Source organism: Oncorhynchus tshawytscha, linkage group LG04, assembly GCF_018296145.1.
Source record: "Oncorhynchus tshawytscha isolate Ot180627B linkage group LG04, Otsh_v2.0, whole genome shotgun sequence".
Taxonomy (NCBI): Eukaryota; Metazoa; Chordata; class Actinopteri; order Salmoniformes; family Salmonidae; genus Oncorhynchus; species Oncorhynchus tshawytscha.
Window position 1 is genome coordinate 61,034,102 of NC_056432.1, and position 25,988 is coordinate 61,060,089.

The window sequence follows — 25,988 nt, forward strand, 5'->3', positions numbered from 1 at the left end:
GATGGCTAGGCCATATCTGTCTCTCTGCCTCCTCGCGCACATTCACACTCACAGGATTTCCTTTATTCGCTTTGTGCCTGGCCTTGACAATTCATCCTCCTTCCATTGGCAGATATAATATCAGGGCATGTGTGCTGCAGCTCCCAGTACAATGGGACTCTGAAGTTCTCTATGCATGACTCATTTGGAGTGATATGTCCTCCTGATTAACATGGATCATTAAATTGTGTCAAACGTACACGTTTATACTGCATATCTCACCATGCTATAGCCGATAACAAACGCAATCAGGCTGTCTATTAGCATTTTCTGGTAAAAAGCCTACTAGCAGACAAGGTGAGAGTCTCCACAATGAATGACACTTCCCTCAAGGACACACAGTCCTCTGTGAGGAATTACAGGAGATGCTTCACCATTGTTCAATGTTTCAGGGAGCACTCACTACGGCTAATTACTAACCATGGCAACAGCTCTCGGTGTGAACACAGTATGGACACGCAAGGTGAGTGAATTCCATACCCAGTGGCCTGCAGTTAGTTGTTGTATGAAATATAAGAATGAAGCATAGAAAACAATAATGAATCACATACAAACAGATATACCAAGAAGGTGGTAAAAGGTTTTATGAAAACAAAAATGTCCCATGACACTAAAGCAAGATAATCAGATGCACTGAACTTACGTTATTTAAGACATGCTGCACTATGCATAAATGAGATAATCTATTAAAAGAATGGCCACAGAAATATTAAAATAATTGATTGGTGGTGATTCAGCAGGAGAATATGGTTTACAGGATATTGGCCTGCGACAGTGATAGGACTGAACGTGAAGGTCAGGGCGTAGTAATGTGAGATAACCTCACAGACAGTGGCTCAAATGGCACCCTATCCCTTATATAGTGCACTACTTTTTAGCAGGGCTTATAGGATTCTATAGGAAATAGGGTGCCATTTTGGACTGAGAGTGACTCTTGGTGCCTACTTTATTTGGGGAAGTTAGAGGAAACGAGTTCCTCCGCCCTCTGTCATCATGGTTGGCTGTCACGGCCGTTGAAAGAAGTGGACCAAAGTGCAGCGTGTTGAGCGTACATTTTCCTTTTATTTAAAATGTCGCCAACAAAACAACAAACAAAGAAACAACCGTGAAGCTTACAGGGCTAAACCTGAACCTATAGGGGATGGTCTGGGTGGGCATCTATCCACGGTGGTGGCTCTGGTGTGGGACGTAGACCCCGCTCCACCTCTGGCTCACCCCACTTTGGTGGCGCCTCTGGTGTGGTGACCCTCTCTGCGGGGCCCGGACTGGGGACACTCTCTGCGGGCCCCGGACTGGGGACACTCTCTGTGAGCCCCGGACTGGGCACCCTCGTTGCGGGCCCCGGACTGGGCGCCCATGGAGCAGGCACCGGACTGGCCCGTGGAGCAGGCAACGGACTGGGCACCCTCGCTGCGGGCCCCGGACTGGGCACCCTTGCCGTGGAGCAGGCACCGGACTCAAATCTACTGGAGGCCTGGTCCGTGGAGGAGGCACGGGATGAACCAGGCTGGGGAGACCTATTGGAGGCCTGGTCCGTGGAGGAGGCACAGGATAGACCAGGCTGGGGAGACCTACTGGAGGCCTGGTCCGTGAAGGAGGCACAGGATAGAACAGGCTGTGGGGGAACACTGGAGATCTGGTGCGTAGCCTTGGCACCACTCTTCCAGGATGAATGCCCACTCTAGCCCGGCACCTCCAGAGCGCAGGCACAGGTCGAACCGGGCTGTGGGGGAGCACTGGAGCTCTGGTGCTTAGCACTTGCACCTCTCCTCTTGGCTGCATGCCCACTTTAGCCCGGCACGTGCAGGGAGCTGGTGAACTGGGGAAACCGTGCGTAGAGCCGGCGCAGAACTCACCGGGCTGTGGAGGCGCACCGGAGGTCTGGGGTGCCAAGCTGGCACAAGACGTGCAGGGCTGGGGAGGCGCACAGGAGGCCTGACGGCTAGCACGCACCTCAGGACGAGTATGGAGAGCTGACTCAGGTGACATCAACCCGAGGACACGCTCCGTAGGGCGAATGTCGTGCCTCATGCACCAACACAGCAGCTCTCTAATAGCTCTCTCCTCCAATCTCCCCATCAACACCTTCACTGTCTCTGCTTCACTCCCTTCGCTCCCCTCCAATTTCACCCGACTGGCTCTGGTTCCATCCTCGGCTCCGCCGACCGTCCCGTGTGCCCCCCCAAAATATTTTTTTGGGCTGCCTCTCCTGGCCACGCTGCTTGGTCCTTTGGTGGTGGGAAGTTCTGTCATGGGCATCGTAAGAAGTGGACCAAAGGGCAGCGTTGTGAGTGTACATTTTCCTTTTATTTAAAATGTTGCCAACAAAACAACAAACGAAGACACAACCATGAAGCTTACAGGGCTATAGTGCCACTAACAAAAGCCAACTACCCACACTGAAAGGAGGGAAAAAGGGCAACCTAAGTATGATTCCCAATCAGAGACAACGATAGACAGCTGTCCCTGATTGAGAACTATACCCGGCCAAAACATAGAACTAAAGAAACATAGAAAACAAAACATAGAATACCCACACAAATGACACCCTGACCAACCCAAAATAGAGACATAAAAAGCTCTCTAAGGTCAGGGCGTGACATTGGCCCTCTCAGCAATTATTATTTTTTCGACTGGATCCAATCACTGTATGAATAAAAACATACTATGACCGTATATATACTGTCACGTTCTGACCTTTATTTCCTTTGTTTTGTCGTTATTTAGTATGGCCTGGGCGTGAGTTGAGGTGGGCAGTCTATGTTTGTTTTTCTATGATTTGGGGATTTCTATGTTTCGACCTAGTATGGTTCTCAATCAGAGGCAGGTGTCATTAGTTGTCTCTGATTGAGAATCATACTTAGGTAGCCTGGGTTTCACTGTTTGTGGGTGATTGTCTATGTTAGTTGCTTGTGTCAGCACAGTTCTCATTATAGCTTCACGGTCGTTATTTGTTTATTGTGTGTTTAGTCAGTGTTCAGTGCTTTCTTTTATTTAAAAAATCATCATGAACACATACCACGCTGCATTTTGGTCCGCTTCATACGACGATCGTGACATATACGCACAATAAAGATATTGATATCACTGTCTTGACACCAAATAACTTTGCTTTGCGTTTTTACAGCAAGAGAAACATCTGTATTATTTGCATAGTAACATAATATGTGTGCATTGACAAAGCGTGTGTCAGCTGAAATGCAGTGTCAGCTCCTTCAATCCAGCTGGCCCTTGTGATTATTCTCCAAATGTGATGAATATAATTATAGGGAAACTATCCCATCATCTTATTAACAGATCCATGTCTTGAACCCCTAAAAACCTGGCCTATGAAATCCAGCTATTTTATGGATGGAAGGAAAATAAAGAGGCAGCTCCCACACTGCATTCATTGCTTCCTTTAATGTGACAGGTTCAATCTTAGTTGGGTCAAAATTGATGGAAAGCTTCTGAAACGCCTCTAAAAATATCCACAAGCAATATCAAACATGCTCGTCATAATGAAAGAGGAAAATATATATTTCACAGAAAACGCTGTTGTAACAAAAATGTGCTTGGCATTCATAACCTCCCTCTGTCAGCTAGTGAAGCTTTCCTAAAATAGTCAGAACACGGTACCCAAGCTGGGCTTCCTGGCCTGGGCAGTCCTCCCCTTCAGGCCTAGGCAGGAAGGGTAGGACCAGGGGAGTGAGGTGGAGCCTGACACAGCCTCCCAATGCTTGGCCTGCCGATGGGCCAGCCCATCCCTCTCTAAAGACAGGCAGCAGACCAGGGGCCACACAGGCCAGGCTCCAGTCACTGGGTGATGGATGAGGCCTCACAGTCTGCCACTGCATTACTGGTGTGATCTGTGGATGGTCCACCTGACCCTCACTACAGAGAGACAGGCAGACAGACAGATAGATAGATAGACAGAGAGTATACTGCACTGGGCTGTTCTGTTCTGGGAGAGGGAACACACCACACCATCCAGACACTCCATAAGTCTCTCTAGACAGTGTCGTTACACAGCTGCATGGTAGGTAAACATACTGTACATCCTCTTCAGATACCAAGCTGAATACTATAAACTGAACATCAGAGATATTTCTCCAATCGTTAGACAGCTAGCTATTTAGCGGCTTGCTTTTTGAGGAGTGTGTATGTCTACATGGCAGGGTTGGGTAGGTTACTTTCTAAATGTAATCCGTTACTGTTACTATTTACCTGTCCAAAATTGTAATCAGTAAAGTACATTTTGGATTACCCAAACTCAGTAGTATAATCGGATTACTTTCAGTTACTTTTGGATTACTTTCCCCTTAAGAGACATTACAAGAAGACAAACAGGATCCATAAAACGCATTTGGTGTGTCCTCATAGTGGTCTCTGGCTTGTGGTCAGAGAAAAAAATTTAACTTGCGTCTTTTCTCAATACTGAATTGAATGTCATAAAACAGAAAGGTGTCATAATGTATTTTTATTTATTTTCGCAAGATCCTTTCTGGATTTCAACATAATCCAATAAGTAATTATCTAGTTTTTCAAAAGTATCTATAATCTAATTACTGTTTAGAGTAACAGTTTTTTTGTGTAATCAGATTACATGTAACTGATTACATGTAATCATCAGTTACTCCCCAGCCCTGAAGGTAGTGTACTGTACTATAGGTTGGTGGGCTGAGCCGACAAGCATCATCCCTCTAAATGATTTAAGCAGTCAAATTCCTCTCACTTTTTTTAAACGTGTTAGATAAATACAGTGTGCAAAAGATTGGCATAGTCGAATTCACTAAAGGGAGCAAATAAACTGTAAGAAACAGGTTATAAATAGGCTGACTTGTTGAGGTCACGAAGACTATTATCAACACCTACGTGTCTGTCTGGCTGGGAGAGAGAGAGAGAGAACGAGCGAGGGAACGAGAGAGACAGAGAGAGAGAGAAAGTTGATGCTTCTCACTTTACAACCAGCATTTCTATTTTTAACCTCCTCCTGTATTCTTGTGTCACTCACGTCTCCCACAGAGACACACAAACACACCTGGTGCTGGCAGGTTAATGAGTCATCGCTACAATGGTTATAGGTCCAATGCGGCCTCAATCTCAATATCAAATCATAACATGTTATAATTGAGGAAAATCACGTGTTTCACATTAATTGGGCTTTAAGGGGGGTTAGGAACGAGCTGGAATATTCAAAACCCACTTCTAATGACATTGCACAGAAATACATTTGTCATGGCAACCAATGACCCTGTGATTTTGAGAATCAAAATATCAAGACTTTTCCCAAATTCCTGATTGTCCTTCACAGAATGAATGCAGCCTGAGGCTCATTACAGAAGCAGTTACCCACAGCCTCTGCAGACCTTGGGGCCTCGAGAGCACGTACTGCCTCCTGAAAATACATTGCAATCGCTGGAGGGGGAAATGAAATGCAAAGACAACCTGATATGACACACACACAAACACACACACACACACACGGACACACACATGAAGGGTGTGTAATGACGTCGTCGTATGTGATTCTTACCTGTGTTCTTTTGTCTTTAGCTTTTCAGGGGGGTCATGGCTGAAAGACAGAACAACAGAGGAATATGAGCTTCGTAATGCCAGTAAGACAATTAGGATGATAGAACGATACAACATTGTACAGTAGAACTGTTGGCTATTAGCAGCAGAAAGTGGTTCCCAGTAGCATGGCATGTGAACATGTATGTAGCCAGCCTTCATACCTTCTTTGTAATCTGTGGGTAGGGCTGTTGTGGTGACTGTATTACCGCCACACATGAGCCATGTGACTTTTGAGTCACGGTAATCTCCTTTTATCTCCTTTTATGCACTCTGGACATGCACTAGTAGTACCCAACTTGCTAACGACCATCAGGTCGCTAATGGCCTGGTACTCAGGGCTCTATTGTCCCTCTAACCACTCTGACATTAATGCAAATTAAATAGAAAATCCCATCAAACACATCATCAAAACAGAATGTGCTTTTAAAACCTCACCTCACAATCACCTCACTGTGATTGATCAATTTGAAGAAAGAAGTTCAACAACAGGTTGAAACTGAGTGGAAAACATGGTCATTGTGGATGTTGTTTCAAAGCCTAACACAATTAAATGGGCAGTGCTTTGTAAGGTGATGATTAATTCAAAACACCAATATGCATATTAGAGTTTATGCATACGCATAGGCCTGTGAGCCGAACCCAGCCCCCCCCCTCAAAAAAACGGAATTAAAAGAATGATTGTGCCGTTTCTAGTCATCGCCTTCGAGTGTGGACAGTATTACTATGCATACTGGATGAACTAGTTACCTTATGCTAAGCACCAAACTTTCTATCCATGAATCAGGGAGAGAACGTACAGGCCTAGGCGACGCTGTTGGTTAATTGATTGTGCAGGACGGCTTACAGAGTTAGCCTACAATTATAGTGAATTTGTATTCAATTTTGAATAGCCTAGTAATAGGGCATTTTTAATATCTAATTAATAGGCTTTACTTTTAGCTACAGAATAACTCACCACCATGCATTTCCACCTCCTCTTCTCTCTCCTTCATTCCTTTATCCATCACGCAGAGAGAGGGGCTGTCAACAGTTTAATGAAATAAGTTTTGGTGTGAATACATGTTATTAGCGATGTTCCTGATCCGATTTCACTAGGTTTCCCAAATTAAACACTTGGTAGCTGTAGGAACAGGGTTGGAGAGAGCATGGCATACAGAGTTTGGGCAGAATATCACCTGTCGCGCAGCGAGAGGCTGCATGCTCCTCAAACAGTGTGTTGATGCATGGAGTGAAATTACCAGAGTAGCCTGAAAAATGAACCTGCGGGAAAACAGCCTCCATTTGCAATTAAAACCTTTTGTGACTATGGGGCAGTATTTCATTTTTGGAAAAATAAAGTTCCCATAGTAAACGGGATATTTTGTCAGGACAAGATGCTAGAATATGCATATAATTGACAGCTTAGGATAGAAAACACTATAAAGTTTCCAAAACTGTAAAAATATTGTCTGTGAGTATAACAGAACTGATGTTGCAGGCGAAAGCCTGAGAAAAATCCAATCCGGAAGTGACTCATCTTTTGAAAGCTCTGCGTTCCAATGCGTCCCTATTGAGCAGTGAATGGGCTATCAACCAGATTACTTTTTTTCCGTATTCCCCAAGGTGTCAACAGCATTGTGACATAGTTTTAAGCATTTACGTTGAAGAATACCCGTAAGCGGCTACATTGCGCAACTGGTCACCTGATGGCTCCCCGAGTGATTCTCGCGTAAAATACAGAGGTAGCCATTATTCCAATCGGTCCTACTGAAAAACCAATTGTCCCGGTGGATATATTATCGAATAGATATTTGAAAAACACCTCGAGGATTGATTATAAACAACGTTTGCCATGTTTCTATCGATATTATGGAGCTAATTTGTGACTGCAATTTCCGGGCGATTTCTCAGCCAAAACGTGAAGAACAAACGGAGCTATTTCGCCTACAAAAATAATATTTTTGGAAAAAAGGAACATTGGCTATCTAACTGGGAGTCTCGTGAGTGAAAACATCCGAAGCTCATCAAAGGTAAACGATTTAATTTGATTGCTTTTCTGATTTCCGTGACCAAGTTACCTGCTGCTAGCTGGACAAAATGCTATGCTAGGCTATTGATAAACTTACACAAATGCTTGTCTAGCTTTGGCTGTAAAGCATATTTTGAAAATCTGAGATGACAGGGTGATTAACAAAAGGCTAAGCTGTGTCTCAATATATTTCACTTGTGATTTTCATGGATAGGAATATTTATGTCTGTTGCGTTATGCTAATTAGTGTCAGTCGATGATTACGCTCCCGCGTCAGGGATGGGGAGTCACTAGAGGTTAAAGTGCATATGGATGACCTGAACAGAGCGCAAGCCTTCTTTGCTACTTTCTCAAACATCAATAGCCTATAGTCAGTCGTATAATGCAGCGCCATATTTGATTTGATTTCTAAGACATTCTAAGGTTTGTATCATTCACAACTAAAGTTGCCAAATAACTCTAAATCTAGTGTATCTGACCTGTTTCAAATCACTTTTATGCTCAACATAGCCACTTCATATGCACACACTCGCTCCAGAATGGGAAAAATATCCTTTCATTTTATTCAGCTAAGTGAAATTATATTATTCTTACTATAAAAATATATAATATAAAATAATGGCACAGGACTTATCAGCATATCTTGTCTGCTAGCCAGATAACATACAGTAGTCCAACTGTTCACAGTGTTTCTTTAGACCTGCCTAAATAACGGATTTATTGTGATGGTGTATATTCAATTTACTTTAGATTTGTTTTCATGAAGATGTTCCAAGAGCCACATCAGTGGCTCGGATGCATGGAGGCCTGGAGATGCTAAAAGTGTTTATGTTAATTAGCGGTCAATTACCATGAGACCAGCAGACTTTTGCATGACAATAACCGGCAGAATGTCATGAACGCCACAGTCCTATCTGTGGGGTTATAGGTCCAAAACATCAGACCACTCTGGAGGCTCTCACATTACTTAGAGTATTTAGCCAACCTTATCATGACTCTCCCTAATGAACGAATGAGGAGGGCTTACAATATAACAGTTGTCTCTCTCTTTAACCCCCCCGTCCTGGGCCACCGTCCCTCCCTCTCTCCTCTCCTCTCCTGTGTGTGTGTGCACCAACCTTGCCCAAGCTAACAGGAAGCAGAGGGCACAGTGCTTTATTTAATTAGCCACTGCAGCGGAGTGCTCATGTGGAACCGACGCGTGGCGCACTCTGGAACACTAAGGGGAGGCAGATCAGGGGAGTGAGATGGATTGACGACACGTCGCCTCCCCCCATGGGCGCTTCACTGGGCTGCAGGGGTATGGGTCACATGACAGGGAAGGGCCAGATGACGTCTGTGGACAGGAATTCACCCTGGTAATGCTTGTTGCTGTCCCCTAAACCCTGCTTTACTAATGTAGAGCCCTGCCCCTTGATGTACTGTACACCTCTCTCCTCTTCTCCCAAAGACACATCCGATCTAGCACGCTCTATGAAATTACTTTAATATTACCCTAATATTCAGATCAGCGCTACATGCCCTCAATGGGCCTCCATGTTGTTGTGATGCAGAATGCTGCTGACTGCTTTCATTAGGTCTGACAGCGCTCATTTTTCCATATGATTTAGGAGCAGCTATCCCTCCGTTATCTCTCTCATAGTGTGACAATGGCCTTCTCTTCCCGGACCAACAGATAACCCTTGAGAAGAGGCTAAACCCTGCTCAGTACGCAAAACTCACACCATTAATAGTTCAAAAAGGCGAGAGGGAAATCCTCTAGCAACACACTACCTAACAGGATCTGGCCCAGTAGTACGGTAATATATGAAAAGCCAATGAAAAATCCAACACTGTAGGGACACAATTAGCAGAGTCGGGTGCTGGTCTTCTCAAGTGTTTTGATTATAGGAAAAGTCCCACCCACAAATTATTATTTTATCTTTATTTAACTAGGCAAGTCAGTTCAGAACAAATTCTTATTTACAATGACTGCCTACCTGGGAACAGTTGGTCAACTGCCTTGTTCAGGGGCAGAACAACAGATTTTTACTTTGTCAGCTCAGAGATTTGATCCAGCAACCTTTCGGGTACTAACCCAAACGCTCTAACCACTAGGCTACCTGTCGCCCCAATTATGCATGAAAGTAGGACAGAATATTACAGTCCTCATTCCGATGCAATCGTCTTTTGACACCAAAACCCTATTCCCAGGATGCAGGTTGATAGTGTTGAAGTAAGCACCCTCTTGAGGAAGGAGTGTACTGTACTGTATTAAACCAGTGAGGAACACAAGCAGAAGCACACAAGTTATGCAGAGGAACACTTAGCCGTAGAGCACAGGGACGTCTGTTAATTAGCTCTCCTGAAGTTCTTCTGTGGCCCACATCCACTAATGAAGGAATCATAACGACTGTATTTACATATCTTTAAGCAGTAATATGTGACCACTGGGACAGCACATGAGAAGAGGAGCACCACAGACTACACTGGCTGCAGTGGCTGTTTAAAGAGAGGCCTGTCGGGTTTGACTGGGGCTGGGGAGAGAGGCTGGGTCTGGGTCTGGGGAGAGAAGTGAGAGACTTAGGCTGGGGAGAGAAGCGTGAGCTGGGGAGAGAGGCTGGGACTTGGGAGAGAGACTTAGGCTGGGGAGAGAAGTGTGAGCTGGGGAGAGAGGGTGGGGCTGGGTGGGTTGGGGCTGGGGAGAGAGGGTGGGACTGGGGAGAGAGGCTGGGGAGAGAAGTGTGAGCTGGGGAGAGGGGTGGGGCTGGGTGCAGAGAGTTAGGCTGGGGAGAGAGGGTGGGGCTGGGGAGAGAGGCTGGGGAGAGAAGTGTGAGCTGGGGAGAGAGGGTGGGGCTGGGTAGAGAGGTTGGGGCTGGGTAGAGAGGTTGGGACTGGGGAGAGAGGCTGGGGAGAGAAGTGTGAGCTGGGGAGAGAGGGTGGGGCTGGGTAGAGAGGTTGGGGCTGGGGAGAGAGGGTGGGACTGGGGAGAGAGGCTGGGGAGAGAAGTGTGAGCTGGGGAGAGAGGGTGGGGCTGGGTAGAGAGGTTGGGGCTGGGGAGAGAGGGTGGGACTGGGGAGAGAGGCTGGGGAGAGAAGTGTGAGCTGGGGAGAGAGGGTGGGGCTGGGTAGAGAGGTTGGGGCTGGGGAGAGAGGGTGGGACTGGGGAGAGAGGCTGGGGAGAGAAGTGGAGCTGGGGAGAGAGGGTGGGGCTGGGTGCAGAGAGTTAGGCTGGGGAGAGAGGGTGGGGCTGGGTGCAGAGCTGGGGAGAGAGGGTGGGGCTGGGTGAGAGAGTTAGGCTGGGGAACTGGGGGGAGAGAGGCTGGGGTGAGAGGTTGGAACTGGGGAGGGATGGAACTGGGGAGAGAGGATGAGGCTGGGACTGGGACTTGGGAGAGAGATTTAGGCTGGGGAGAGAAGTGAGCTGGGGAGAGAGGCTGGGGCGAGAGGTTGGGACTGGGGAGAGATGCTGGGGCTGGGGGAGAGGGTGGGGCTGGGGAGAGGGGTGGGGCTGGGGAGAGAGGGTGGGGCTGGGGAGGCTGGGGCTGGGGAGAGAGGGTGGGGCTGGGGAGAGAGGATGGGGCCGGGGCTGGGGCTGGGGAGAGAGGGTGGGGCTGGGGAGAGAGGGTGGGGCTGGGGAGAGAGGGTGGGGCTGGGGAGAGAGGGTGGGGCTGGGGAGAGAGTATGGGACTGGGGCTGGGGAGAGAGGGTGGGGCTGGGGGAGAGGGTGGGGCTGGGGAGAGAGGCTGGGGCTGGGGAGAGAGGGTGGGGCTGGGGAGAGATGCTGGGACTGGGGAGAGATGCTGGGACTGGGGAGAGATGCTGGGACTGGGGAGAGAGGGTGGGGCTGGGGAGAGATGCTGGGACTGGGGAGAGATGCTGGGGCTGGGGAGAGAGGGTGGGGCTGGGGAGAGAGGCTGGGGCTGGGGAGAGATGCTAGGACTGGGGAGAGATGCTGGGACTGGGGAGAGATGCTGGGACTGGGACTGGGGCTGGGGCAGGGGTTGGAGCTGGGATGCTGGGGCTGGGGAGAGAGGGTGGGGCTGGGGAGAGAGGGTGGGGCTGGGGAGAGGGGTGGGGCTGGGGAGAGAGGATGAGGCTGGGGAGAGAGTGTGGGGCTGGGGAGATGGGGAGAGGGGTGGGGCTGGGGAGAGATGGGACTGGGACTGGGGACTGGGGAGAGGGGTGGGGCTGGGGAGGGGGTGGGGAGAGGGTGGGGCTGGGGGAGAGGGTGGGGCTGGGGAGAGAGGGTGGGGCTGGGGAGGCTGGGACTGGGGAGAGAGGGGCGGGCTGGGGAGAGAGGGGGGGGCTGGCTCTCCTCTAGACTCCTCTCACCTTCTCCTCATCAGTATTACTGAGTAGATCAGTGAGGATTGCAGCTGGACTCCAGGGTTGAGCTGATGTGTGTTATAGGATACAGGGCTTCATTTTCATGACTTTGTCGTTCTCCTAATTCCCATGGTCATGGGAATATGACTATTTCATAAAAGGCACAAAACAATGTGCAATCTTGGTTCCCTGAGGAAAGGGAGGGAGATGTAAGCCTAACGTGAGAGATGGAGATGTGAGAGTTTCTCTAGAAATCTCGTGGTCATGCCTTTTCCCTTTCGTGACGTGGTCGTTGAACTTTACTTTTCAGGGTTGTCATGGTTGAAGAGATTAAACAGCTATCCCACTGAATTGTGGAGGCTCTTACAAACACTGCTATGGGAATACACCAACTGTGATGTGACTGAGTCTGAGGCAGCTGCCCTGGACGTTTCCTGTGCAGTGTATTAAAATCATCAAGATATTTAGGTTGATGAGCTATTGCACCTGACGATCTAATGCGATTCAAGCGACTGTCATCCATCTTTCAGCTGTTGCCTTGGAGGATGCGCGATGTGGTCTCACTCCATGGTATCAGCATTATGGAGCATAACATTAGCTTGTCTTCAACCTTGATGGCAGGTAGACTAGCGGTTAGAGGGTTGGGCCAGAACCGAAAGGTTGCTGAATCGAATCCCCGAGCTGACAAGGTAAAAATCTTTCGTTCTGCCTCTGAACAAGGCAGTTTAACCCACTGTTCCCCGGTAGGCCGTCAATGTAAATAAGAATTTGTTCTGAACTGACTTGCCTAGTTAAAATAAAAGGTTAAATTGACAGCACCTTGTCTCAGCAAGCCAGGTAGGAAGGTTAATTCACCTCACAAACCAGAGACCATTTTCACATCTCTCAGCCTCTTTCTGATGATGCTTCCCTCATGAAAGAACTGGGTCACGACGACGCACACTCTGCCAGTGCCCTGTTGCTAGGGCCTAGGCTAACTCCACAGAGCCCAGGATGCAGAGAGAGCAGAGCAGAGCAGAGAGACAGACAGGGGCTAGTGGTGCAAAGAGAGAGATTGCAGCCCACTCCGAACAGTGTGCTGCTCTGGGATTACTGCAGCTAACTCTAAACTGCGCATCACGCTGAGATTACAAAACTAATTTCAGAAAAGAGGTGGGGGTTGGGGAATGTGTGTGTGTACTGTATGTGTGTGTGGAAGTAGAGGAAGGGGAATGGGTGTTGTTGGCTCTTCCAGCTGCAAGCATATCAAGGATTTCAGGCCAAGCATCTTGTTTGTAAAGCGGTACCCTGCTAGCTAGCTGCTCTAACACCGGTGAGGGGAACGCCTCACCTTCCAAACGCAGAAGCCCAGGATGAGTCCAGGCTCCCAGTTATCACTGGTTATTGTTCCAATCAGGCTGGCTTTGAAAAGGGAGGCACACTCTCCTCCGGACAGCTCATTAAGATAACACACAAATGCAGCTCCCCCATCATCCTGCATTTATTAAAGTGGGCTTCATTTCAGCTCCTTTGTCTCACACAGGAACCTCTCCCTTTGTCAGCACAATTGGAGCCAGATGGCAAAACAAAGCCGCTGTCTGGAGTGTTTTAAAGAGGTACCTCAGACGACAGAAGAATGAGCTGCTGAGCCCCTCTTCAGCTCACGCCCACCACCGCACGCATGGTGCACCACCGCCCGCACAGGTGTGGCTTTTGAGGAAAAGGTGAGGGGGTTGTTGAGGGGTCAGGATAAAACAGTGGGTTGAGGTGGAGGGTCTTGGAGATCTTCCTGCTCCTAGCCAGTAAGGCAGCTGTAGGTATGGTGACCCTTCCAATGGCTGCAGGGTTCACTTTGAAACATTCATGAGACATGCATTAGGAAAAGGAGCCATTGTCTCCCTCCACTCTGCCCAGAGACCTTCCTTCATCTCTCAGCTTATTAAAATCACAAAGTATTAACTGTGGCATTCACAGGGAGGCTAAATAATTCAATCACACTAAAGAAGGAGTCAAATTAATAACTTTAAAGACATTATCGCTGGAGGGAGAGTCGTTCAGACCTGTGCCTGGTATCCACCATGGCCTTGACTCAGAGCACAGAACTTGCCCTGCTTGCTAATTAAAACATTTATTCAGGACACAATAATAAATATTATCTCACTACTGTGCTGAAAAACGTGCTTGGTGCTCAAACATCAGTACTGCATTTAGATATTGCCCCGGAAGAAGCAGAAATCCATTCCATGTATGTTCTTGGCAATTTCTGAATTGAATTAGAATGGGGTATGCAGGAGTAATGAGAAGTAATTAGTCTCTATGTGTATGGTGTAAAAATGTGGTGATGGTTGTTCCAGATGTGCCTTGGCTGACCTGTCTTAGACTGCTCCTCTTCCTGAAGCTCTTTGGCCTCTTCAAGCTCCTTGGCTGTGGAGAGAGAAGCCATCAGACCATTAAACACACAGATACACACACCGGGGAAAACACGCAGGCACACAATGCACTGTTCCTCTGGCTTTCATAAGGCAGCAGCTCATTTAAACCTATGGTGTGCTCATCCTTCACGGCTCAGTCGGAGGCTGAGGCTGCATGGAGCACTGGACCACAGCTGCCCCCCTGGCCTGGCCCACTCACAAAGACAGTAATCACATTAAGCTATGGCCACTGGCTCTTCTCTCTGGAAATACACTGTCAACTGGGCCAGGCTGACAGGAAGCACAGTGAAGATGGGCACACGGACGCAGACACAAACGTGCTCACACACACACACATACACACAAGCACACCTACACACATGCACACACACTCCAAAAATAGACCAGAAACAGAGGAACCAGAGGACGGCTGATTTGAATTTTCTGACACCATCCTCAAGCTCCATTGTGTTTGAGAGAGAGACGGCATTTTGTGTCAGACACTTACTGCACGACCCAGATTCAACTGATCATTGGTTCAAATTAAACACGAAGGCAACAATATTGTCTCTGAGGTTTTTTTGTACGTCTGCTGCGATTTACAAGACTGACGGAGAGAGAAAATCCTTGCAAAATCACAAAATCCCCATAATTGCAGCAGTAAAAAGATTGCCATGTTTCATTTAAATATATATGCTGCTTCTACTGTAGTGTCCACAGTCCTTCATACATCACACTATTCCATTTCCGTTCCACATTCCTTCAAGTCCATTTTGTATTCGCATTTTCAAAACACCACACTCAGACAGTATGTGTATGTCCACAGGTTATAATTTCTCAGAGTGATTCATTCAAATCTCCAGCTTTTCAAGTGAGTTGTTTTCCCCCTTTCTTCGCATGGCATAGCTACCTATTTCTGGATCCCTCCTCAGAATGATTATCTGGGAGGATTTCACAGGAATCCATTTGAGAAGGTCACATATTTGAGCAGCTGCCCTCCTCTAAATTCTGGTGCCAAGAGGATATTTAGTTTAAACAAACATTCACTAGAAACTTTTACAGCATTTGTGTTTTTTATGATGAAGACAGAGGGAATAGAATCACCGACGTCCTCTCTCTCTCTCTCTCTCTCTCTCTCTCTCTCTCTCTCTCTCTCTCTCTCTCTCAGCACTATGACATCACACTCAAGCTCTAAAAGTTGGTTAGAAAATATCAATAATGAATGTGGAGTGTAAATGTTCTGTGAGAGACCTTGAGCCGCCTCTCCTCAGTTAACGGCCAACACTTCCTGTCCTGACGGAACAACCTCTGACACTATGGGAAGAGCAGCCTCAAGGGACACTTCTACAGTACCAGGATGAAACAGGCCTTTCAGAGACGCCTCTATGTCAAAGTCAAAATGGTGGCTGCCATCCACTGAGTTTGAGTGAAATTTGCTCTGGCAAGGGGAAGCGGCCATCGTAAAACACTGAAATGGATTTCAGAGTTTAGGTCCAATATAAGAAGGTTATTTAAGTGATTAGTTACATCCCATACGCATGCAGGGATAAAAACAAGTGAGTGCAGCAGCTGGATGAGGCACCTGGAAGATTGAAGCTCACAGAGGACAGATATCCCCTGTTCCCAGGGGAGTGATGTGAATCATCCATGTCCCCACGATGACCTTCATCTATCACAGAGGGCCATTCGTCCCATGTCACCGACACATAACACACTCCACATAACACACTCCACATAACACACTCCACATAACACACTCCACATAACACACTCCGAGGGTATGTCTGATTAAATCACACGCTCATTTGAATGTAAAATGAGCTTCAGGAATATGGTACACTGGTCCATTTACAGCATATGTTGGACATGTATGGTATACACATTCATTATGCAAGGAAGGAAGGAAGGAAGGAAGAAAGAAAGGAAGAAAGGAAGGAAGGAAGGAAGGAAGGAAGGAAGGAAGGAAGGAAGGAAGGAAGGAAGGAAGGAAGGAAGGAAGGAAGGAAGGAAGGAAGGAAAAAGGGAAGAAAAGTAAAAAAGAAGGAAGAAAGATGTGTACTGCAACAAATACTAGAATAAATTGAGCTTTCATCTCCCAGACTCCAATCCCACTTGCTGCTCTGCCCGGTTAGGATACACATCCACTGCTCCATATACATTATGACAGGGAAGAAAAATGACTTACTATGTTTTGGACTATTTTTGACCCCTCTACCCTCACTACCCAGAGTTTCAGAGGAGAGAGTCAACTTCAATCTGGCCAAACCCAAGAACACCATTAAAAGATAAGACAGCCTCAATTAGGTTGCGCTTTCCTTCTTCCTGCAGTTCCAGCAGCTGTGAATGTGCACTTCAACACATCTCCACATCTGTATTCATACGGTATCAATTTATATGGGTGTGCGAGTCTGCGTGCTACGTGAAGAAGTCAGTGTATGTTACTCTTCAACTCGGCAAACAGGGATCATGAAGAACTTGGAAACATCCACAGACAGAGAACAGAATGAGTCTTAACCTCTCATTTAGTTGAGTGGTGCACCACCAGTTTATCAACCCTCTCTCTCTACTACTACTGGATTAGCAGCCTGCTCCTTCTGGTTACTGGAGAACAGGTCTGCGACCCCACAAGACCTTTTGCTCATGGTATGGAGTCAGTGTTTCCCCGTAGGGATTCTTTTCAGCAGCAGAGTGTGTGGGGGGTAGCGGCCATGAAATGAATATCAGGGAAACACTGGGAATGTATTGTAATACTCTCTCCCTCTCTCTTTCCGTTTCATTTTGATTTCATATGTTCCATCGAGCTATAATTATTCTTGCCTCTGAGTGTGTGTCAGTTCCAGATGTATTTTTAAACCCCAGGGACCAGTGCAGACACTGGCTGACCTTTATTTAAACATCTCCCTCACTCGGGGCACATCTCATTACAGCCAGGCCACCGGCTCCCCACCATACATTCTCTCAGTCAGTCCCTGCTCTGCCTGCAAGCCGTCCCCAGCTATTCAGTAGCGCTAATTATCAGACTCTTCTAAATGAACTTCCTGCAGACAGACGGGGTCACAGCATCCCTCCACAGCAGCAGCTAATCTCATATACATACAAACACTGTCTGGGTGTTAAGGTTCTGAACCAGTTGTCCAAGACACTGGCACCTCATGTTAACATGTCATCCCTTGTAACCACCACTCTCCTCCCACTGTCATCCCTGGTAACCACCACTCTCCTCCCGCTGTCATCCCTGGTAACCACCACTCTCCTCCCGCTGTCATCCCTGGTAACCACCACTCTCCTCCCGCTGTCATCCCTGGTAACAACCAATCTCCTCCCGCTGTCATCCCTGGTAACCACCACTCTCCTCCCGCTGTCATCCCTGGTAACCACCACTCTCCTCCCGCTGTCATCCCTGGTAACCACCACTCTCCTCCCGCTGTCATCCCTGGTAACCACCACTCTCCTCCCGCTGTCATCCCTGGTAACCACCACTCTTATCCCGCTGTCATCCCTGGTAACCACCACTCTCCTCCCGCTGTCATCCCTGGTAACCACCACTCTTATCCCGCTGTCATCCCTGGTAACCACCACTCTCCTCCCGCTGTCATCCCTGGTAACCACCACTCTCCTCCAGCTGTCATCCCTGGTAACCACCACTCTCCTCCCACTGTCATCCCTGGTAACCACCACTCTCCTCCCGCTGTCATCCCTGGTAACCACCACTCTCCTCCCGCTGTCATCCCTGGTAACCACCACTCTCCTCCCGCTGTCATCCCTGGTAACCACCACTCTCCTCCCGCTGTCATCCCTGGTAACCACCACTCTTATCCCGCTGTCATCCCTGGTAACCACCACTCTCCTCCCGCTGTCATCCCTGGTAACCACCACTCTCCTCCAGCTGTCATCCCTGGTAACCACCACTCTCCTCCCACTGTCATCCCTGGTAACCACCACTCTCCTCCCGCTGTCATCCCTGGTAACCACCACTCTCCTCCCGCTGTGTCTTCCACATAACCTGGGCTCCAGTTTCACTATTATACAGGTCAGGCAGGGCTACTCTGTGAGGGTTTGGGGAAATCATTGGGACAGTCATTTTGCATTTGAACTAGTGTCCTCAGAAGGGTCTGAAAGCAGGACGGGTCTGTACATTATTCACCTCATCAACTCTACACACAATAGAAAAAAAGAAAAAAAACTCTATAATGATCTCGATTTTAATGTCCAGGGGTATTATATCATCAATGTTTCTCTCTCACTTTCATCACTTTTGGCTCTAATAAAGTTTTCTCTAATCTTTATACTGTTATGCTTGTGCAAAGACGAAAGAAAGCACCCAATCACACCCTTCTTTAACCTTGGAAGATTCATGTGGGATTTTAGGAGTTGTGAGGCCGCCCAACTATCTCCATTGAAATGGGTGTTCAAGCGTAGTCTCTGCGTGTGTTTATGGAACAGCTCAGTGTGTTCCTGTGAAAAGTGTTGTTCAGAAAGACAACAGAGTGGTGCTGTTGAGACAGACTGCAGAGTTGAGTGGGCCTGCTCTGTCCACCTCACAGTTGTTCAGACAGACAGACATACAGACGGGTACCTGCTCTGTCCTCCTCACAGCTCTCCTTGATCTTCCTACGGCAGACTGCAGCCAGGGCGATGAGCAGACCCAGCAGACACACAGCCAGGCCCACAGTCACCCACAGAGCCACCGGGGGAAACACCATGTTCTGACCTGGGAGAGGGGGAGCGAGAGAGTGAGAAATGGGGAGGGAGGGAGATAGAGAAAAGGAGACTGTTACAGTTAGTAGAGAGGAGGGCACACAACATGGTCATCACCATGACTACCACCACCATCATCTTCACCAGTGCTATGGCTGCCTATCACCATCCCTATAACCATCACCATCATATGTGCCCTAACCACATCATTATTGTCACTATATTACAGATTATCATCATCATCATCATCACCCTCCTTATATCATGCCTGTATCCTCTGTGCTTCAGGGGAACATTTTCTTTATTTGAAATGAACAAGATGTGGTGATTCATCAAGATCCCTTTAACAAACACTGGAGTGTTAAAAACATGGCCAGATGGCAGAGATATCTCAGCAGTACTTTGTGTTGTCTTTTTTTTTTTGCCCACCTCCTCTCTCTCTACCCAACAGCCTTGGCACTGCGAAAGAGGATGTGGGCACTAGGTATCCTCATGCCTTCTGCTGCATTCACTATCTGTCATCTGGAGTAATGATGCCCAATGACATCACTCAGTTTTATCCTGTTAATCATAAATATAAATAAAATATGATGTTACATTTGTATAATTCTGATGTTACACTGCCAACGTAAAAAGAAAAACAGAGGCGGAGCATTTCTCTGACGGTTGCGAGGATGACTGTCTATCAGACAGCTTAGCGCATAATTCACTCTAGAGAGACAATTAAATATCAAAGTGAGAGACAGCATCTTGACAAGATAAAACCGACAACAAACTGGTCAGCAAGACAAAGATATTGCAGACATCCCCATATTTCCCCAGGGCATTCCAATGTAACGGAATAAAGTTGAGATGGAAAAACAGCTTGAGACACTAAATAGCTTGAAGGCTGGCTATAATACAAACTGGCCTCCTTCAGAGAACCCACTCTGGGAAAATAATTGTAAAAAGTGTTGAAATTGACTAGCGTTGGGATGGAGAAATGACCAAGCATCTGTAAGGACTTGGCACAGGACAGACGGAGAGGACAGAGACACACTATTGCACAGCCAAGATGGAGGTCAATAAGAAGCCTCCTTCCTATTGAGAGAGAGAGAGAGAGAGAGAGAGAGAGAGAGAGAGAGAAAGAGAGAGAGAGAACTGCTGTCCATTGCAGTGGATGAGGAGGGCCAGGAATGTGTCATAATGGTAGATGAGACAGGATGCAGAGAAATGGAGAGCTCTAGGGGTGGCATTCTCTGAGTAAGACAGAAAAGGTTCTTTTCACTGAATTTCACCTCCTATCTGTTTGTTTACCTTTATTTGGCCAAGTAAGTTGATGTTTTGACAGTATGTGGCCATGAGAGCCTTCATACGTATGTGATTATTGGAACACATTATGGGAAGCAAGATTATGCTTAACCACGTACTCCTATTTATGATTAACCATATTACATGGCTATTGTATGATATGCCATGAAGAATCATAGGATATACACAATATATATTTTTGGCATATATTTATATATATGATGCGATCCTGGTGCAATATCCAATCAAAAACAATCAGAGTGACTGATATTGTTTAATATAAGGATGTTTGGGTGGACCATAATCATCATTGAAATTTGACGTAAATGTCTTTGCTGGATGTATTACTACAGATTGGCCTCTAATCTCCTCTGTTCCATTCCAAACCCATATCAACAGCAACATGTCATATAGAGAAAGGGGAAAACCTAGATAGTCCATCTTGTCATTTTGACAAAGCAGTATATAGTTCCTTGGGCCAACCATGACTGATGGACTCCACTGCCTCTCTGTAGAGCTCTTTGCTTTGTGCTATTTAAAAGATGACCACTGTAACCATGTTAATACCAAATGCAAAGGCCAAATTACAGATGAATGCTAGGTAGTACCGTGCTCTGCTCGCTGTACTCTCTGATTCGTGCATGAAGTGTCCACATAGAGCTATAATAAGACAGAGAAGTAATGAACGTGTCTGGCACTTTGAAGCAGAGCGGAGCTGTGCTCTCAGCTTCTCCCTCTCTCTCACCCCTCGCTCCATTCTCTCAATCCCTAAGAGCAGGTTGATCAAGACAAATGTCGTAGTCGGCTATCATTTCAGCGCTGGGGCCCCAAAGGGCTGAGGGATCATATTTTTCTTTTTCTCTTGTTTGATGATGTGATTTTGTTTTCTTCAAAAAGAGATTTGTCCCTAATGGCTCTGTTTACCTATCGTCTCCTTCCCCTCCTCCCATTCCTTCTCTGCTGGGGTGAGGATGGAGTGTTTTGGGCTGCCTGTCACATCATTGAATGTCGGGAGATTGCACAGCTGCAGTAATAGGGCCACAGAGGTGCAACTTCTGGGCTCTGCATTGAACTCAACACATACAGTTTATAGAAGCAAAACACAGGTCTATTTATGGAAACTTTACAGTAATTACAGTGAGATGAGACTTGGAGTTTGGACCGGTCTACAGCCCTTAAATATTATCAGGTAGGTTGACTTGGGTGTAGGTGTTCGAAAGGAAGTGAAGGCATAAGGTAAAAATATATATTTTTTTATGGGAGTGAATGGTAGTATGATTAAACACCACCTAGATATGGACTCTTAATAGAAGGCCTGCATGACCAAGAAATACATTTAACTCTCCATTCATTCAATAAGACACACAGGGGGCCTCACGCAGGCCAAGCTGAAGGTAAAAGCCCAGATTGACATTCATTTTCCTGGAGCCAGAGTGTTTTAAGTTCAGCCAGTGCCTACGGTGGAATAAAGTGCTCAGTCCTGGCCTGTCGTCTCAGATTGTCTCAGTTCTACAACGTCATGACAGACGAAGGATCAAAGCTGCTTTCTCTATCTGCGGGTGTCAGCTGAGTTTTACATGCTCAGGACAAAAAAACACCTCCTTAACTGGGACCGAAGGAGAATAATGTCCCCTGACAGACAGACAGACAGACAGACACACCACCACAGGCTAACAGGAGCCCCAGGGCTCATTCCAGGCAGGCTGGGGAATGAGGAGGAGCATAGAGGGGGTCAATAAGCTTGCTCTTTCATTCTGAGGCTAAACCAAAGGCCTGGCAGCCCTGGCCTTCAGAGCTGCTCAGGGCTGGTGTGATGTGTGAGGTTCAGGGGGCTGCAGACAGACAGTGGTGCAGTGGGGATCACAGGGAGGCAGGGTGGACTGGGGGATAGCCCTAGGGTGGAGGGACACTGAGACCCACCCCTGCTGGAGGGCCTAAATACCCCAAGGGCCCAAAAAAAGAGGTCAAGGCCACACTACAGAGAGGAAGAGCAGGCATGAGAGAATGGAAAGAGAGAGCGAGAGAGAGAGAGCTCCACATAACTGTTAAAAAGCATTCTGCATCTCTACAATGATGAGTGATGAGTCAGTTAAAGGGGCAGGAGAAATTCATTGTGTGATTACACAGTATAACACAAGAGACAATGAAGCCGTTGAAACGAACGCACGTAAAAACCATTGGGACAATAGCAGCTAGTCGACCTAAATCACATTCACAACCCAGTCTGCTGTGAATAATGTTCACACCTCGCTGGGAACAACAGCTCTGCAGTCACCAATCAACAATCAATCCATCAACAATAAGCTGTCTGGTGATTTAAAGCTTTATTTCCTTCCCTACATTTAGAAGTTGTGAGATCTGGGAGGACTGTGATAGACTGGCAGTCATAATAACAACACTGAAGGAAACAAGGAGCCAGAGCAGTGTCAGAGGTCAAGGCTCGGCCAGACCAGAAGACAGACAGAGAGAAGACAACATGATTTCCTTTTTTATATTATTTGGGGGAATAATTTAATTTAATGGCCGACTTTGAGTTTGTTTCAGACTCACACCCATTGTTACAGTTCATCACGGTCAGAGAAGGTGATCAAAACGTTGCCATTACAGCATGAAAGGGCTAGCTGCTAGAGGTAGCGCTGCCTCTCTGCCGTCTGTCCTCTGACTGTCCCCGGGTGCATATCTCACCGAAAGGGAGGACAAGGAGGAGCTCACCTCACCTCACCGGGAGAGGAAAAACTTGGCAAACTGAGATGGATGAGCACAGCTTTCTGTCCTGTCAGCATCTTTGCACTGAGCATTCTCCCCCTTTTCTTGCATTTCAATGAATTGCTTTTCGGGCTAGATACCACAGAGCTGTCTTATTGGCATGCAGGGAGGGTAACCACCCCCTCTCTAGAACAACCCAGCTCACATTTGCTTACACAATTTGTCTGACATTATTGCCCTGATTTGATGCCGTGGTCTTGTGGAAAACACAAAAATATGACGCGCACACAGAGGCGCATTTTGGAAGAATGTTTTCAAACACCACTGGAGGTGTCGGGCGGTGTTTTGTGTGTGTGTGTGTGTGTGTGTGTGTGTGTGTGTATGCCTCTGTGTATGTGCGTGTGTTGTGTGTGGTGGGTGTGAGTGACTGGGCTGGAATAGGAATAAGGCCTGCATGCAGTACCATTAGCCTACTCTCAAACTCTAAGCTGTCTTTCATGCACATCAGGAAGTTGCTTGTGACCTTTCTCCTAGGATGTATGCTTGGCTCTAGGTTCCCTGCCTTTACTTCACCATTTAGCACAACTCTGCAGAGAATTTAGAATAGTGAGTTGCAGTGGGAGGTCACCTCCTCGCCGCAATGAGTTTGACTACTGATGTGATCGATCCAGAAGTGAATACCAGTCCAGTGGCCCTCCGACCCACCCTGCAGCCTTGCACCTCAATGGTCACATTCCCTTGAGACAGCCTGGATTGAACATGGAATGGCTGTGTTTGGGTTACAATTGTCTGATATTGCCTGTACTGAGCTAGACCTAGTCTCCACATATAGGCAAGTCACAGATATTGAGACATTGTCCCTATGGGCCTCTAGATTAACTTCTCACTAAGACACTAGTGGCTCACCCTGCATAAAGACTAACCTACAGACAGAGTCAGAGCACTCACAATAATGAAAATGTACTTTCATCTCCCATCCGTTTCACTATAATTCAATACAATCTCTTTAAAAAATCCCTCCAGATAAATATCCAAAATGTCTGACTGTGCTATAAAACATTGCTTACAAATATAAAAAATAGGGCCATAAAGAAATTCCCAATCTTATCTAGCGCCTAGTGAAAACCAACTGTTGGCATCAGAGGTTTTGGTTTAATACTATGCTCTCACAGCTAGGAATAATTTTCAGTGTAACACATCCATATAAATACTGGTTTGGCCGTGCATTTAATCAGTGCGTGGGGAATCTAATCCTCAGGTAAATTCAGTGGGGTGATTTAAAATCTCATTCCAGCAAGGTTAACATGATTTTATCATTTACCGTGTACCAGAATCAGACTATATACCCAGTAGGATGGCTAATGAAGCATATTGGCATCCTAAGCATGTTGCATACTGAGGGAGGGAGTGAATGTGTGGCGGTGGAGTTGACAAATACTAGCCTAGTATGAGAAGAACTGGTTCGACCAGCCCTAGCTCCTCACAGGTAGCCTAGCGGTTAGAGCGTTGGGTCAGTAACCGAAAGTTTGCTAGACCGAATCCCCGAAAAAATAAATATATGTCTTTCTGCCCCTGAACAAGGCAGTTAACCCACTGTTCCTAGGCCAGTTAACCCACTGCTCCTAGACCAGTTAACCCACTGTTCCTAGGCCAGTTAACCCACTGCTCCTAGACCAGTTAACCCACTGTTCCTAGGCTGTCATTGTAAATAAGAATTTGTTCTGAACTGGCTTGCCTAGCTAAATAAAGGTAAAATAAAAACAGCTCCTCACTGCTTGTCAGCTCTGCCGAGACCTCCATTAAAAACTCCTCTGACATCTCCTGCAGCTGACAGAGACTCCATCACTTCAGCATGCCCTCCTCTCAGGAGAGACTGGCATTAAGATGTCGGAAGAGGCAGAGTGGACTATCGATTTCTCACCACTTCCATTTCGTGCCTCCTTCGGCCGTAACAGCTGAGGCAAACTTTAGGTTGCAATAATCAGTTTAACAAGTCTTGTTCTCTACATTTTTAATTTGTTTTTCAAACAAGGGTCTGACTACAAGAGGGCGGAAGATGTGTAGGAGGGAATCGCTAGTGACAGCTATTAGCACCTCTGCCGACAATCTGCCAGGCTGATCGTGTCTGAGATGAGTGGATAGGCTGAGAGCAAATAGACAAGGCCGCACTGCAGAGAGGAAGAGGGGGCAGGAGAGAGAGAGGGAGACAGACAGAGTCCATTTGAGACCATTTGAATGGCTACTGTCAAGTACAGCCCTACTCCTAACCCTATAGCCTCAATGTTTTGCGGGAATAAACACTACCAAAAGCCACTCTGATTGGCTCTTCGGGCATGCAAGTTCTTTACCAGGATCTATTTAAAGGTGTGAGAGTTAACACACGACAGAGTTGACACCCCAGAGAATCATCATCAGACTCCACTACCTGATATAGTATAGCGTGAAAGGTTGATGTGTTTACCCCCCCGCCACTCAGCAATATCAACATTTGTAGACACCCACAACATTAAAGATGTTCTTGCATCCATCCTAAACCCTCAGTTGAGTGAGTTTGTTCTTTAGTATGCCTTCTCCTCTCTGCAGTATCACTAGGAGAATATATAATGACAGGATTTCTTAAAAAGACATGCCTCTGTATATCTTTGCCTAAGGCTCTCATTATAAAACAACATTTCTCATTTTGCTCTGCTGCAGTCTTTGGTGGTTACTGAAGAGATGAATATTCTCAGAGCACTCAGGAGCAGCTGGCTACGGCCCTGCCACTGCCTCTGTATCAGGCCAGAACTGTCTCCACCAACCACACAGCTGCACATCTTTAGGAAACTGCTACTTATTCTCACATTCACAATAAAAACAGTCTTAATAAGAATGATTTGAACCCAAACATAGTGGTGCAATCGGTTGTTTCTTGTTTCCATAGAAATGCAAAGCAATGCTTTGGAGTAAAACATGCTAATTGGTGACTTCTTCTACTGCATGACTAAATACAGATTT

General features: G+C 46.9%; 1 protein-coding gene across 4 annotated transcripts in view; it reads right to left on the reverse strand.

Moving 5' to 3' along the window:
• Positions 1 to 25,988, reverse strand: part of LOC112235734 (CD276 antigen-like) — a 78,569-nt gene that overhangs the window by 7,242 nt on the left and 45,339 nt on the right. For all 4 annotated transcript variants that reach the window (XM_024404245.1, XM_024404243.2, XM_024404242.2 and 1 more), the window contains exons 5-7: positions 18,877 to 19,011; positions 14,260 to 14,313; positions 5,555 to 5,593 (exon numbers count right to left, since the gene is read on the reverse strand). In XM_024404245.1, coding sequence (XP_024260013.1) covers positions 5,571 to 5,593; positions 14,260 to 14,313; positions 18,877 to 19,011 — 212 coding nt within the window. In that variant the 3' untranslated portion in view covers positions 5,555 to 5,570. The remainder of the gene's footprint in view (positions 1 to 5,554; positions 5,594 to 14,259; positions 14,314 to 18,876; positions 19,012 to 25,988) is intronic.